The sequence below is a fragment of the Syngnathus floridae genome, chromosome 1 (genome assembly GCF_059516105.1).
Source record: "Syngnathus floridae isolate MCC-2025c chromosome 1, RoL_Sflo_1.0, whole genome shotgun sequence".
Taxonomy (NCBI): domain Eukaryota; kingdom Metazoa; phylum Chordata; class Actinopteri; order Syngnathiformes; family Syngnathidae; genus Syngnathus; species Syngnathus floridae.
Window position 1 is genome coordinate 23,770,962 of NC_142413.1, and position 15,831 is coordinate 23,786,792.

The 15,831-nt window shown below is 42.9% G+C and overlaps 1 protein-coding gene and 1 long non-coding RNA gene across 3 annotated transcripts; one reads left to right on the forward strand and one right to left on the reverse strand.

The window, feature by feature from the left end:
* The first annotated feature begins 1,834 nt into the window (after positions 1-1,834).
* LOC148404696 (BTB/POZ domain-containing protein KCTD16-like) lies at positions 1,835-14,638 on the forward strand. 2 transcript variants are annotated; one of them, XM_088389418.1, is made up of 3 exons: positions 1,835-2,745; positions 2,965-3,311; positions 13,365-14,638. In XM_088389418.1, the coding sequence occupies exons 1-3, from the start codon at positions 2,528-2,530 to the stop codon at positions 13,814-13,816; spliced, it is 1,017 nt and encodes a 338-aa protein (XP_088245544.1). In that variant the 5' UTR covers positions 1,835-2,527; the 3' UTR covers positions 13,817-14,638. The 2 variants fall into 2 exon arrangements, with proteins under 2 accessions (XP_088245544.1, XP_088245536.1); XM_088389410.1 differs by having other exon boundaries at positions 1,835-3,311.
* LOC148404697 (uncharacterized) lies at positions 6,173-9,778 on the reverse strand. Its single transcript, XR_015861255.1, has 3 exons — positions 9,705-9,778; positions 8,844-9,000; positions 6,173-7,210 (listed from the first exon to the last, which is right to left on the reverse strand). It is a non-coding gene; the product is annotated as an uncharacterized LOC148404697 (long non-coding RNA).
* Positions 14,639-15,831: the final 1,193 nt, after the last annotated feature.

A 15,831-nucleotide genomic window follows, 5' to 3' on the forward strand; every position in this document is an offset into this window, starting at 1 on the left:
CAGCCCATGACATTCTTTAGTGGGTAAAATGTGTGCTTTATGTTGTATGTGCCATTAAGAGTTCCTTTAACTTTTTGCTATGTTAAGTCTTTTTCTGTCATGCAAAACTGACTGCATTGTTACAGAAGTTGAGTTGCATTGAGTAAATCTCTATTTAATGGCAATTGTTTTCCATATTGTTCCTCTATGTTACCAAATAGATCTGTGAAACTCCAATGAAGCCATGTACCAAATTGTGATTTTTGGTTACACCACAAGCCATTAGACCAGGGGTGTCAATCTCATTTTTTTGTTGCGGGCCACATCGTAGTTATGATTTTCCCTCATGGGGCCATTAACTATTTTATATTATTGCATACACACAACAGAATCCAGCATAAAAAAGTTGAACCATTTTCTAATTTATTTTCAAAGTGGGATTTTCTTTTCTTTTTTGCAGTCTCTCACTGTTATTAAAAGGGAAGACAATTTTGGTATTTTAACAAGAAACATTGAGTTGACACACAAATTGCCTTTGAGGGCCACATAAAATAACGTGGCGGGCTGGATTCAGCCCCCGGGCCTTGAGTTTGACACTTGTGCATTAGACATTCATGTTGTTTCACCAATGCGAGCGCTACCCTAAGGGGGCTCATAACTATGATGTAGCCCATGATGAAAACAAATTTGACACCCTTGCCTTACATTCAGCAGCAACATTCAAGTACAAGCATCAAAAGCACGCACCATAGACACATATATTCATGCTTGTGTAGCTCTATATCCCAACAGTTTGAATCCCACTCAGTCCCTGGTGGCTGCTTAGCAACCCTTCTCCAGCACAATGTACTTGGAATTAACAGGGCAAAGCGTGACCGCTGCCTCCTCAAAACCAGGAGTCAAGTGTGCTCCACTATCATCAGCACTGTGGCAGTAAAAGCCTCTCCTTTGCTCAATGCCGCTCTAGGCATTGAAAAAGAGGCAGAAAAATGAGCAGTTGATTTGTCTCCATGTTGGCAGTTGTTTGTGTATACTAATTGTTCATCATGGATCCCACATAGGATACCTGGAAATTCCCAATGGCTACCACGCCATGGAGATGCCCTTCCCGACACAACAAATCCATTTTCTGTTGGTGGGTCATCCGCCCTTGACTTAGATTCAAACCCTAATCTCTGTGTCCACAGAGAGCAGTTACCCGCTGAGCTATAACATTTTCTAACAATGTTACATTAAATGTACTTCAGCTACTGTAAACCTGTCAAAAATGGCGACCAGCCTCAGCTCTTCAGCCTGAATCTCCAGTCCAATCTGCTGGGTCAATAATAATGAGTCCAATTCATAGGGATGGGCGAGGACCGATACCAGGTATCGGTGTTGGTGGCTATACCAGCAAGCATCAAAATCCCTAATATAGCCCACCATGTTAATGCATTCAAGTCAGTTTGATCTTCAAAATTTGAAAACGAATGAGGATGCAGGGTTGCCTTAGATCTGTCCGTGGTCCTGAAACCAGGACGAAATATTAATCGATGATGCCGATCAGATGGATATTTTTCAATTTAGCGATTTGGGTGACGAAGAGAAAACCGTCCGGGGTGACTTCATTTCCAAAGTATAAACCAGATGTTTAATGACAGCAGTGAGGCCCAGGCTGCGTTTGGTGCCACATAGCTGTCACTGATGATGAGCGCAAGAGCCCCTCCCTCCGCCCTTCCAGTCTCTCTCTCTCTCTCTCTCTCTCTCTCTCTCTCTCTCTCTCTCTCTCTCTCTCTCTCTCTCTCTCTCTCTCTCTCTCTCTCTCTCTCTCTCTCTCCTCTCTCTCTCTCTCTCTGGTTATAAACGCACATGTAAATATGGGACAGTCTAACAGGATTAAAATGGGCACGGCAGGATGATAAAACCGCATTAGTCGCAATTCCTGCAGGTCGCCAGTGTCTGGGTGATTTTTTTTAACCCACACACATCACATCTTTCGCCATGCAAATGTCATTTGTCTTTAAGATGATGTAAGACATTATTGGACCTCGCTCTCCCACTCCCTCTCTCTCCGATCTCTCTCTCGTTTACAGCTTCACTCAACGTGATCTTAAACCGTCTGCTGGCCATACTCAGCACTTTGGAGGGATGTGGGTACGCACCGGAGTCCCACTTGCATCCATTACCTATACGAGCAGCTTCCGGCGTCCAGCCAGAGTGGAATTGTGACTTTTACGCACTGATCTTGAACCGTGAGAAAACAAGACGCTTCCGAAAAAAAGATGTATACTTTATTGATGGTGGTAAGTTACAGAGTGAAGATTATGTAGTCTGGTATCGCAGTGGATGCGCGTAACCCGATGAGCTCGTGATGATCGATTGCGTTGAAAAAGGATGCGCACATTTACGCACGGACTCAAAGGATTTAAACGAGGGACACACCTTGGATTTTGATGACTGAGGCTTCGACTTGTGAGTGCTTTGCCAGCATGCATCTGCACCGCGCGCCCTGAACTTGACGCCATCTACCCACTTACATTCCAAAGCGAGATTTAAAGGAAAGGGGGAAATGACCGCCAAAGAGGCTGGCGCGGCGCAGAGCCCTCCATCGGATGTCATCGAGCTGAACGTGGGCGGGCAGGTATACTACACCCGCCACGCCACATTGACCGCATTCCCAAATTCCCTACTCGGGAAGCTGTTTTCCAACAAGAAGGGCTCCTCCAATGACCTGTCCCGGGACTTTAGAGGACGTTACTTCATCGACAGAGACGGCTTTTTGTTTCGGTACGTATTGGATTACTTGCGGGACAAGCAAGTTGTCCTCCCAGACCACTTCCCCGAGAGGGGGAGGTTGAAACGGGAAGCGGAATACTTCCAGCTTCCAGATTTAGCCAAACTTTTATCGTCTGAGGAGTCCAAACTCTTTCCGGAGGACTACAGTGATTTGGACGATGCGTCCGTGGGCAGTGAGCACAGGTTTTACCCGTCTTACTCTCTGGACAGGAGATACGGCTACATCACGGTGGCTCTGAAAGGAGCGGCGGGAAGCAAAGAAAGTGAGCCCGACTCCAAGCGTAGAAAGTTGCCGAGGATCTTCATCAGCAGCAGGATCGCTTTGGCCAAGGAGGTCTTCGGCGACGCGCTCAATGAGAACAGAGACGCGGATCGTCCCCCGGACCGCTACACCTGCCGGTTTTACCTCAAGTTCAAGCACCCGGAGAGGGCGTTTGACATGCTGTCAGAAAGCGGCTTTCACATCGTGGCCTGCAACTCCTCCCTGACCGCCTCATCTGTCGCTCATTACGCAGACGATAGGCTCTGGTCTAATTACGCGCAGTACATCTTCTACCGTGAGTCGAGTGCGCATGCACGCACGCACGCACACACGCACGCACGCGCAACACACTCACCGGCCATAGAGCTCATTCCATAAGTTTTTTTCTTGGTGTTTCTGTATGCTTGCAATTTAGCCTAAACTCTAAAACATAAAAAAAACATTCATTCATTCACCCTTAAAACCGCTGGATTAAAAACAACCCAGTTTGCATTAAAAATATTTAACCCAGCAGTTATAAGGGTATTCATTCATTCATTCATTCATTCATTCATTCATTCATTCATTCATTCATTCATTCATTCATTCATTCATTCATTCATTCATTCATTCATTCGTGCACTCATTCATGCACTCATTCATGCACCCATTCATTCATTTGTTCATTAATTAACTTGTTCATTCATTCATTAATTTATTAATTAATTCATTCATTCATTCATTCTCTGAAACAGCTGGGCCCCAAAAAAATCTGATTTAGGTATAAAAATCAACTTTTGCAATTGCTAAGTCAAAAATTGGACAGACCTATACAAACTTGGGACGATTTCACCAAACATTGGATTGTTTTGAACAAAAACAATTTTACACAATTATTTTTAGGGTGTGGGTCAAAAAAAGGATCTTTTACTCTTTTCCTTGAACCAAAACATTTGGGTCAAATGAATAACCCACAGATCAAGTAAAATTCAATCAAGTTATTTTAAATAAAATCATATTTTTCTTTATACATACAATTCATATGATAACTCTTGATTCACAAGAGCTGTTGCTGTAACAAAGCGCTTTACAGAACATAACAATACAATAGAACACATCACATAAAACATTGGCACAATCAAATACAATCATATCCTTGTTATTTGAAGTAGGAGTTGTTTTGTTTTTACAGAAATGACCCAATACTTTGGGTTGTTTTGTGGATTATCCAATTTTACCCAAAAACTTGGATTGGTGCCTTTTCGACCCATGTTAAGTTTCAACTCAAGTGATTTTAGAGTGTATTATTACAGTAGCATCATCGTTCTGGTATTTCAATCTGGACTTCGAGTTTGCTTGTTCTTGCATATTCTAGTGATGGGATTCCCACATTCCCCAAACATGCACATTAGGTCATGTGGCCCAAATACTGGAACTTGCTACTTTCACAGCAAGCTACACAACGCAACTCGGTCAACATTGCATAAGAACAAGGGCCATAAATGCACGTCACAGTCTCTGAAGTAGAACCCAATTTGTTCCAGAACACTGGACAACCAATTTTATTGCACTGGTGGTGTACAGTGGTGCATGCTGCTGCCTTTCATGCAGACAGCACAACTCTGATTTTCAACTAGTGTCCCGAGCCCAGACAAAAAATGGATGGGCAACCCCTAACTGCAAAAGCAAGGCGTCCCAAGCAGAATATAGTCCCTTTTTCTTTTTACAACACAAGAATGCATGTTAGGCTAATTTACAACTCCATATTGTCCATAAGTGAATGTGAGTGTGAATGGTAGTTAGTGCAGCAATTGGCTGACAACGCATCCAGGGTGTAGCCCAACTCTTGCCTAAGGTCAACTGGGATAGGTGGTATTTAGAAAAAAAATTAAGTAAGACAAAACCAGACCTTAATAATTTAGAACAATAATGAAATTGTGATTTTTTCCCTCAATATTGAAATTACAATTTAATATGCCATTATTTTTTTCAATGTCTTCTTATATCTGTATGTAATAAATAATCTGTAATTCAATAAACAAGATCAATAAATGTTTTGGAGTCATAGGCTAGGCTAGGCTATTTGAGGGACTGTTTTGTTTAGCAATCGGTTTAAAAAGGGCTCAGCATTTCAACTGAACTGATGCTTGGAGGGGTTAAGTCATAATTGTGCTGCACTTCAAGTACATGTGTCATACGTAGACATAAATGCTTACTGTGCCTATGAATCATATAGCACCAGTCGACAGCAGAAAAAGAGAAACTCAAATCTGACTGACTAAAGTCTGTGCTGCTTTCTCTCATATCAGCTTTTTGCTTGGAGTTCTTCATCAGCAAAAGCCAGATTTAGCTTCAAATATGGCATATTTGCAAGGAAGAGGAGGACCATATGGCCAATTAAAAATCACTTTGTTCATTGTTCTGAATGCTTCCCTTTGGAATTCAGGAAGAAAAAAAACGAGTTGGCTTGTTCAGGTTGGAAGTGCAGAGAAGAGAGTGAGTGATGCGACTTCTCTCTAATGTTACAATAGCCTAGATTTGAAAGGTGCAGTGGCCCGAGCCGAACTTCACAACAGCATGTGAGTCATTTGACATGTAGGAGCAGCTCCAGGTGTAGGTTAACCCCACTTTCTGTCCATGGAAAGCTTCGAGAGAGGGGGTGTATTTTTTAGAGCTGCTTAAGGGAAATAATGAATTCTAAGAAGAAAAGAAAGGAACATGGAGAGAGAATGTAAAGGCTCGGGCTAGAAGGGAAGAGAAAAGTGAGCAGATTGAGGCCGGAGCGGATGAGCAACAGGGATGAGAAACTAAAAGTTGCATGACGCCTGGCCAAAGGGGGCAGAAAAAAAAGACAAGGGAGCAAAAACACTGACATATAACAGCAAAGGTCATGGTAAAAAAATAAAAAGGCATCATCCCATTTTGCTGGTGGTGGCATGGGATAGGCGACTCACATCGTGATTCGTGATAGGACACCACGACCGGGGCCAGGACAGAGTTGTCATATTTAGACTGCAGCACATTGCTCAGCAGCCCCTTTCTAATGCTGCAACCTGATTCTGAACGTGAGACATTGAATGACCTCAGGCAGGCACCCCCCATTTAAAATTGCATTTACTGTACTGTGTACGTAAGGTCTTTGTAAAGCAAAAATAAATGTCTTTTAAAGTTGACACACCACAGAGAAAGGTGCTATTGATAACCCTGCCAGCTTGAATAATTAAAACCTTTGAAATTGTGAAAAATTTGCACACTCATGGCGCACAACAAGGCACAGTAAAATGTTTATGCAAGCGGAGTATCTGAAGAGACATTAACTAACTAGTGATAATTGCACATTACATTGACATAAGCAAATTTATCAAAGAGGGCGCAAGAAGAAAAATAGTCTTATTGTTACGTGCCTCTCTTGTAAGTCAGTGTTTCACTTGTATGGCTTGGAATTTGGGTCAGAATAAAAGGGGAAACAATAAAAAGGGAAAATCAAAAGTGTCAACTCCACATTACTCTTTCTTTGAAATCATTAAGGACATCTTTTGTGCCATTTTCCTGCAAGCAGGTTTGTCTCAATCGAGTTATCACTTCACTCCATTCCATCAAATTAGTGCAGTATTGCGCAATCTGGGTCATTAGTCAAGGGACCAGTTAAGATGCTCAACTGCCATTTCTTTTATATTCGCTCTAGAGTCCCCTGCTGACTAAATGAACGATTCCATCAGCAGAATCTGTCCTAGGTGTGTGTGTGTGTGTGTGTGTGTGTGTGTGTGTGTGTGTGTGTGTGTGTGTGTGTGTGTGTGTGTGTGTGTGTGTGTGTGTGTGTGTGTGTGTGTGTGTGTGTGTTGATGTGGGGGAATCAAGGCATTTATCAAAAAAGTGCTTGTTGGGTTGTTGTTTTTTTTGTAGCTGATAGTGGTTAAGTCCTCATTTGAGCAATTGCGAATTACGCATCCTTTCAATTATTTATTTGTCCCTGTGGGGCCATTTTCAACAAACTGTTCAACAAATGTGTCGTAAGCAGTTAGCAGCAGTCACTGCGAGTATGCAAAATGGCAGGCTTGACACTGCAATCCAATGTAGAATTGATTCTCTCTCACTGACTGGAGGTACAAACGTAACTTGTGGTTGTTTCTGTGCTTTGCGACCGACTTCCGACCAATCGGCAAGTCTGCCATTCACACATAGTCAGCTGGGACTGGCTCCAACTGACCGGTGACCCTGAAAAGGATAAGTAGAAAAATTGATGGCTGAGTGGATAGATAGCAGTGGGATGGATTTGCACACTTTATGTGACCCAAATCAGATATACGGCACTCATTCGTAACAGCCAAGTGGTATAAACACACAAAATATGTATTTACAGCCTCAAACAAAATGCGTGTGTGTTTTCAAATAGTTTAATATGTTCTAGTAGTTTTCATGGCAATATTTTATGTTTCTTAAGCTTTTAAAAATTATTTGATACCCCAAACGATAGGCCGATGTCATACATGGCATCACGTATGGTTGCCGACAGAACTGGTTAACTTGGATTTGTTGTGGTGAGTGGTGGCCAAAAAAAAGCAGGATGAATTCCGATACTGCGAAAACAACCAAGAGTTTTTGAAATCAAAGAAGTGCAGTGCTATGCAATGACCAAGGCCATCACCCATTCTCGCATGCATTCTACTTGCTGAAGACAAAAGTGAATGGAAAATGCCCCAGGCATTGCAAGCAGGAATTGCAGACAGTTGCAGCAGAGAGTCCTGGCAGAGCATCACCAGCGATGAAATCCAGCATCTGGTGATGTGTACGCATTCCAGACTTCAGAGTGGAATTGACCGGGACCTGATTATAGTGCTTCATTATTTTAAGTTTTACACTTGAATAACAGTTAAGAATGTTAATTTCTGTACTGTTAAGTTAAATAGTGAGTTTGCACCATGCCCTGCCTTTGTGTGTTAGATGTAATAAAAGTTTCACAAAACCTCTGAGGTGCATTATGTCATGGATGGAGGCTTGGGGGAAGAGAGGGAGGGAACCAGCTAGCCCAGACCAAATCAGTGCTATCATATGAAATATTTGGTTTACAATACTAACTACAGTCAGTACTAATTATTTTTATTTTATATATTTTTTTAATATTTTTAATTTATTTTTATCTGTCATTGTTTGTGTTTTGGGTTTGCGCCTGCGCAGTGATATCAGATCTACTGTAAGTCACCAAAATAGATACTATAGGCCTTAAGTAAGGTATTAGGCATACCTGCAGTGTAATGCCCCTGAAGTTTAATAAAGACCCTCTGGTAGCAGCATCTCAACAGACTCCAGAGGGACTGCTGAAAGGGTTATTTATCACAAAAAAAGTAGGTCATCCCGCACAATAAGCACATTGGCAGTGGTGATATTATTCCTGTTAGGACTTAGAATTCCAAAACTCCCAGCTGGCATTTGAGGACAGTCTTATTACCACTAATTATCTCTGGGGAACGTGAAGGGTGTTGGCTGATTAAAAAGCAATCTGGGATCCCAAAATACTACCCTGTCTACAGCCATCTACTGGAGACACAGTTTGGAAAGATGAAGGGTAACCTAGTTTAAGGGCTGCTTCTTCAAGTCATATAATGCTGGCCAGAGAAAAGGAATACGGTGAAGCCCCGCGTAGTTGCTGTAGTTATACTGGTGTGACGCACAACTCAAATAATAACGACTTTTCTTTCAACAACAAAAGGCACAAAATATTTAAAAAATCAAATGTAAACAAATTGACTTGTCAAGTGGAGTCTTTCAAGGTATTTGCCAAGCAAGTCGCAAGGCATAACATTAGCGGCTTCTGTAAGTCGACTTGAGTCATGTGACTCGAGTCCCTTACCTCTGGAGGAATGGAATCCATTCCCAGGCTGTAATGCAGGCCAGGCAGAGATTGGGCCCAGCTCGTTTGGAGTCAGAATGGATTGGCGATGCCTCTGACAGATGGATGGTGGCAGCCATGAATAACTCATCCACTTCTGATAGAGCACTTGTGCTGGCTGAGAAATGGTCAGAAGTAAGTTACGGCTGTGAGCTGCTGCCATTTTGCACTACATCACTTCAAGTAGATGTGCCACCTCACCTTGGCAGTGAATGGTTTTGAACAGAAATGTGCAGACTCCAACATAGTTGGATCAATCAATAGAAGCCGATCATTTGTATTTCAAAGTATGATGAATCACACGATTTATAGTTTGTACTCAAATCTGATCCTGAACCTTAAGACTCACTTTTTGGAGGCCAAAATGAATAAACAAATAAATCAAGGATTATTGAAACATGATTACGCAGTTAAAAAAAACATTTATGAGTCCCATGAGGTCTCCCCCACGTGTAATATTGTCACTCTTTGTCAGTGTCTTGGTTTCAGCTCCACTGGCTGGCTGAGGGTAAGCACTTTATATTGACACATTCAAATATATGCAAATATTTGTTGCGTGCGCTAACAATCAGTTAAGCTGCGGCAGAGATGCTTGTGCAGCAAATAGGACCGTCGTGGTCAAACGGATTTCTTTTCTGCTATAAGGCCGGTCACTTTGCAAGGCAAGCTTTTCCCCCCGCTGCTGCAAGGGCACACTGACCTAATTCGTAAGCTAACAAGCATGTAAACTACACTCCTCCCGAGGCTGCGCTAGCTAAGCTAAAATGTATTTGTGCAGATATGAGACAGGGTACGAGGCGCCTGAGACTGTTTGCAATTTACCTGGTAAATGAGGTTACTTGGAAGACAGTCTTGAAGTACAACTGTTGATGTAACACCCACAAGATGTGTCAACGACACACTTACCCAACTTTGAGACTTTTTTGCACAATTCCGATCAAAGTCAACAAAGGCTCGATTGTGGCATGTCTCAAAAACATTATGCGCTGATGTAGGGTAGGTAAAGTACATTCACAAAACTTTAAATTTGTAATAAAATGAGATGCCAGCACTTAGTTCCACTGTCACAACGATGATGACACCCACGAAGTAGAATCGTTTTGTCTAATTCAGTGCAATCATTCTCAATGGATATTACTCAATGGATCTCCTTGGGGGTTCGATCCCCGACTGTCAAAGTGTTCTTGAGCAAGACACTTGCTCCTGATGGCATGTCATCAGTAGTTGAATGAGGAAGCAGTGTGAGGCGCTTTGAATAGCCAATCCAGAAAAGCGCTACACAAGTATAGCCCATTTACCATTTCATCACGAAGATGAGGACTGCTTTATTAGTCCCTCAAGGCTACAAAAGAGGGCAGAAGTGCTCACTTGGGCAAATATGACAAGATAATGCAAACAAACTCATTGTAAAAATTATTCCACCGTTAATTCAAGTGAAAATAGAACAAACAAGGCCAAGAAATAGTCAGGGGTTCAGTGGCTCGCCCGAGGGCACCTGTAATTCCCAATTCCCTATTTAAAGCTGCAAAAATTTTATAGTTCATCTTTTGCTGTTCACTGAGCTGAGATCTCATAAAGTCCCATGACAAATGTCGCTGTGCATGACAGCGATTCAAACAGTGACGTGTCGTTTTCCTTTTGTATGAAAGACATATTTTTCTAAGGCGCATTCGGAACAGAGTATTCTTTCAGGCCAAGCCCCAGAACTGCTTTCCTGATGACGGACTGTATGCAAGAAGTGTGTTAATCTAGAGGCAAGCAAACAAACCCAGTGACATTTACGTTTGTCTGAGCCCCCTGCCTTCGGTCCACGTCATGTCCTACTTCTTCTGCCATTTAGGACAATTTACCAGCAAAAAAGTGTCATTTTAATGAGCATCCAAGCTGATGAAATGAGACCATTTCCTGTCAGGACAAGTGTTCCTGGTCTCATTAAAAAGAGAATTTAGCTTAGCATTGTTGAGAAATGCGGAAACAGAGTTTGCTCCTGTCTCTTAATGTGGCGGAAACAGGATCTCTTAAGAGAGGCTGTATGGATCTGAGAACAAAAGACAAAGACAAGCGATCAATGGCTTCCCTGAAAAGATTTCAGAAAATGGACGCCCACTTGTTTAAACATACCCGCATGTATGTATGCGTATCCTGGTATCATTCTTTAGTGGCATCTCCCTTCCTCTTCTGAACAAAACTCCACAAAATTGTACATCAAGTCAAGTGAGTGAACTTCAATCTCAGGCAAGCTCGAGATTTGAAAATACAGAGTTGCAATTTGTGCCAAATGCTTTGACAGTTCAACTGCTGCACCGGTTTCACATGCACTGTACACATCATCTGATTTTAAGGTCACAATTCACTCTGAAAATTGCACACAGCTATTATTGGGAGTTGGCGTATTGCCTTCATGCCCCCCACCACCCGGACTCCAACCTCCATCCATTTAGAAACAATACTTACAACCCCGCTCCCTTCCTCTGGATACCGGTCACTAAAGCGCCTCCATCCATTTGCCGAGTGCTGCTCGTCTGCTGGACTCGGCTCGATTCATTTTCTGCGGGGGGGGGTGGGGGTGCTGATTGGCCACTTTACTCATGGATTAGCCATTAAAAAGCTGTTAGTGACTCTCTTACTATCATTTCAATATAATCATTGCGTCTAGGATAAGGTCATTATTACAGTGAGCGCGGAAAGGTTCAAATCCCCCCTTGAACTCCGTTCACAAGGAGCTAATGGACAAATTATTGCTCCCAATGTGATATCATAGCAACTGAGGATATCATATTGGAAAAAGACCATTAAAGGGTGTTGCTTGCGTGGATGATTCTATTTCTTATAAACGGATGTTGACCCTACAACTGCACCTTCTTATCTCCGATTGCATGGAAAATAGCGAAATAGCGAGTGTATCTTCAGTAAAAGAAGCCTATTTTCTCTGTGTAATTGACAACGTGGGAGGACATGTTGAAGGAAGAAAAGTTACGAGCTGTGAAGATGAAGTGTATGCCCCGTTGTTGTCTTGTGGTACACTCCCCCGCATTACTTTGACTGAATGGGGTAAAAAAACGGCGCTCAGTGAACCACAGAGCTCCAACATGGCTGAACAATAATGGGAGATAATCACACCTGGCTCTTGACATAGCAGTTGGTGTAAGTCTATGTCAGGGGTGTCAAACTCATTTTTGTTACGGGTCGCGTGGTAGTCATAGTTTCCTTCGGTGGGCCATTATGACTGTCAACCCAGATAAATGTATGTTACGCCTCATATTATATTCAGTATAAGCTTCAAAACAAACTGGTGAATAATTCGTTTTCAAATCAGGGACTAGTAAAAACTGTTCAAATATTTTAAAAAGAAGTTTCTTAATAGTGAAGACGATTTACAATTTTCGTATCGGCACATAAATTTACTGCGTAATTTGTCTTCGCGGGCCACATAAAATGATGTGGAGGGCCGTATCTGGCCCCCATGCCTTGAGTTTGACACCTGTGGTCTATGTAATGGAAATGGATCCGATGAGTTTTAGTTCCTGTCTAGAACTCAGTCTAACTAGAATAGACAGTGCACTGCCATAACATTGACATAAACACATGATAACTCCTTAGCCCACCCCCACCACCATCAGAAAATGCATGGATTTATGACTACAAGGACTGGAGGTCTATGCCAGCTGATTTAAGGCGAAAGACCCACTACACCTGGACTGCTTGCTAATGATTCTGAAGAATGGGAATCGATCTTCTTGCCACACCACACGGAACAAAAGTGGTGAATATTCAAGAGTTCATTACTGACAGTGGCCCAAGAATTTTTTTTTCATTGCAGTATTGAAGTGGCATGACCCAAATTGACATTTTTGTATGTCCAAAGTGCTGCTTTTGTACACAGGTCCTCAACTCCTTGGTGGCATCGCTGGGTGCATGAGAGTGAAACACAATCCACATTCACTGCATATCGTATGCAACCTAGTTATATATAGTTTTGTGATATTGCTTCAGCATATTTTGCCTAGCTCTGCTCCCACACAAACAGCCACAACAATCTCCAAATTAGATGGCTTGGATGAGACACAGTGTGCCCCCCCCCCCCCCCCCCACACACACACACACACAATTTTAAATGCTTCTTGGGTGTCTTAATAAATGATATTGTTCAGTCACTAAAAAGGATTAAAAATTGCAGCACACTTAATAGCCATTTGTCATTTTCTCGCTCGACATAGCAACAAAGCAACAAATCTTGGGACTTTCTGTGGAGTTATCAGAGATTTCTAATAAGAAAGAAAGCTGAGTTTAGGCTCTTTGAGAATGCATGATACTGCATCAGTGATTATCATCTGAATAATGTTAATCATGTTAATAGCATACATGAATTTGATGTGCTTTAAAAGCCGAACCACCTCAGCTAACAAGCTAAAACCATAAATGTGTGTGCGTGTGTGTGTGTGTGTGTGTGTGTGTGTGTGTGTGTGTGTGTGTGTCACGTAGGTGGGCCCTCACGGTGGTCATCCTCACACTGCGACTGCTGCTGCAAGAGCCACAAAAGTGAGCGCGAGGGAGAAAGCGGAACTTCCTTCAACGAGCTCTCTACTTCCTGTTCCGAGACCCAGTCAGAGGCCAGCTCCCCTCAGGGAACCGTCATCTGTGGCCCCGTGACTCGACGCCCCAACATCCAGTCCCTGGACCGACCCATGCACAAAGTCCCCGCTCACATGATGCAGCAGGCGGAGATGCGGCATAAGACTGACATGCTGCGGGGCAGGACCTTCGGGGTCCGCGAGCGAGAGGCTGCCAAGAGGAAAGCCAACAAGGAGAAGATGACACCTGAGCAGGAGCTGGAAAAATGCATCCAGGACTTCCGTCGCATTAGGATTCCCGATCACTTCCCGGAGCGGAAGTACATGTGGCAATCGGAGCTCTTGAGAAAATACCGGCTCTGAGGATGGAGTGGAGAACGGCGTCATGTCACCAGGTTATAGTCAGCACCCACAACAATACACTTTACTATTAAAAATGCCCACCAAAAAAAGAGCAGCTTGGAATTTCAAAATCTTTGGCATTCAAACTTCTAACTGCTCTACGATGTTGTGCATCGCCACCACACATACGCAAGCACACAACTCTGGTCTGAGGTGAAACTTATGCCTCCCCGTTGACATTCTTATGTATCTATCGACCTCTCGAGAGGGTCCCAATGGAAAGAGTGCATCACAAGCACAGTTCATAGCAAGCACTATTTTTAGCGAGATTCTGCAGGATCGCACAAGGCAGTGTGAGCCATTGATTTGTCAAGTGTAGCACCATGTATGATACGCACACGTATGAATCAGGTTACTCCTGTTGGGGGGGGGGGGTCACATCACTCACCTCTCTTTACGTCAAAGGCGGCCACAAGCAACAAAGCAACCTCAGGGGCAACATCCTGTCAAGCTACCACATTATCGATGTGCTCTTGTCCCTTTTTCACGTGCTGATGGTGCTTTGAGTTCACTTTGCTCCACGGATAACACAAACTTGTAATAGGCTTTGACAACGGCACTGCATGTCATTTCACTCTTATCGTAATTATGCAATATCACAAAAGATGGTGTGGTCGGATGGTGAAAGCGCTGCCTGGTTCTGTCTGCCATTGTAAAACATTTTGTCTCATGTCATTGTGTCTCGGATTGATGATTGATGATGATGTGTATGTAATTCAAGTGGCTGTTGGATTAATCTTGGATTGTAAGTGTGAATAAAAGCAAATAAAAGGATAAAAATGATGGTGAACCTTCTTGGTGCAGGCACTAAATAAAAACTCATTGACAGACAATATCGAATTCATCATACAAAAATGTTTTGTTCTTATAAGCTAGGTTTACGCTAAAATAGAGACAAATGAACCATGAACTAATATAAAATACAGTTTATGTAGTTCAATTAGAATTTATCTTGCTACAAATTTTGGGCCCTTTTTTTGTGTCCAGCATAAGTCTTAATGTGCGCATTGGGTGGAATTTTCTTTCTCTTGGCATTTTCAGAGATGAGCATAATTAGAAATGGGCGTTTGCGCCGTTGTGAGAACACAGCCAACTTGATTCCCGCCCAATTGAAGCAGCTCCCTTCATTCTCTTTAAACTCTAAATGGAGGCAGAAGTCCATGCAGGAGATTGGTCAGTAAATCAGCCATTCAAAAGTCAGTTTGCACAAATTGTCACGCCCGTGACAGAGCACGCTCAGCGGTCAACTTCCCTCAGCCACACCCCTTCGTTATCGTCATGTCTGTCACCTGCTCCCTCTTGTTACCTGATGTATTTAAACCCTACCCGTGTGTTCCTCCTTGTCGGTGTCTACTGTTGTGTTCCGTCCCCGCTCCCGTCCCCGCTCCCGTCCCCGTCCCCGTCCCCGTCCCCGTCCGTGCCCGTGCCCGTGCCCAGTGTTCCTGGCGTCTGGTTTTCCCCTGGTCTGTCTGGAGGCTCAAGGTCAGAATTTTAACCTTGTCCCAGTGGACTTCTGTCTGTCGGTCGGTCTGTCTGTTTGCTGGCTGTGAGTCTCTATCCCGTCTGTGTATTCGGTTCCCCACCTACCTCCCTTCCAACTCCCTTTCCCTTCAATAAATCCTGGTTCAAGCTGCATTTGGTCGCCCTGGCTCAACTCATTCCTGGCAAAAATAATACAAACAGGTCTGTGGTTTTATCAATGTGTTACAAAACATATGTATGTAAACATGCAAACTGCGCTGCTTGAGAATTGAATTGATCTCCACTCTAAATATAAAAAAGGTCTACGGAAAAAATTGAGGATCCAGATTAAACCTACAAAAAAAAAGGAAAAAATATTAGCTATAAGGTTCATTCCAGTTCTATTTACTTGCCCCTATCCAGGAACCAAAATGCTCAAAATTGATTCTGTACAGTTCTATGCATCTACAGTAGTGAACATACAATATTGTAATATAATACCTCTCACATTGACA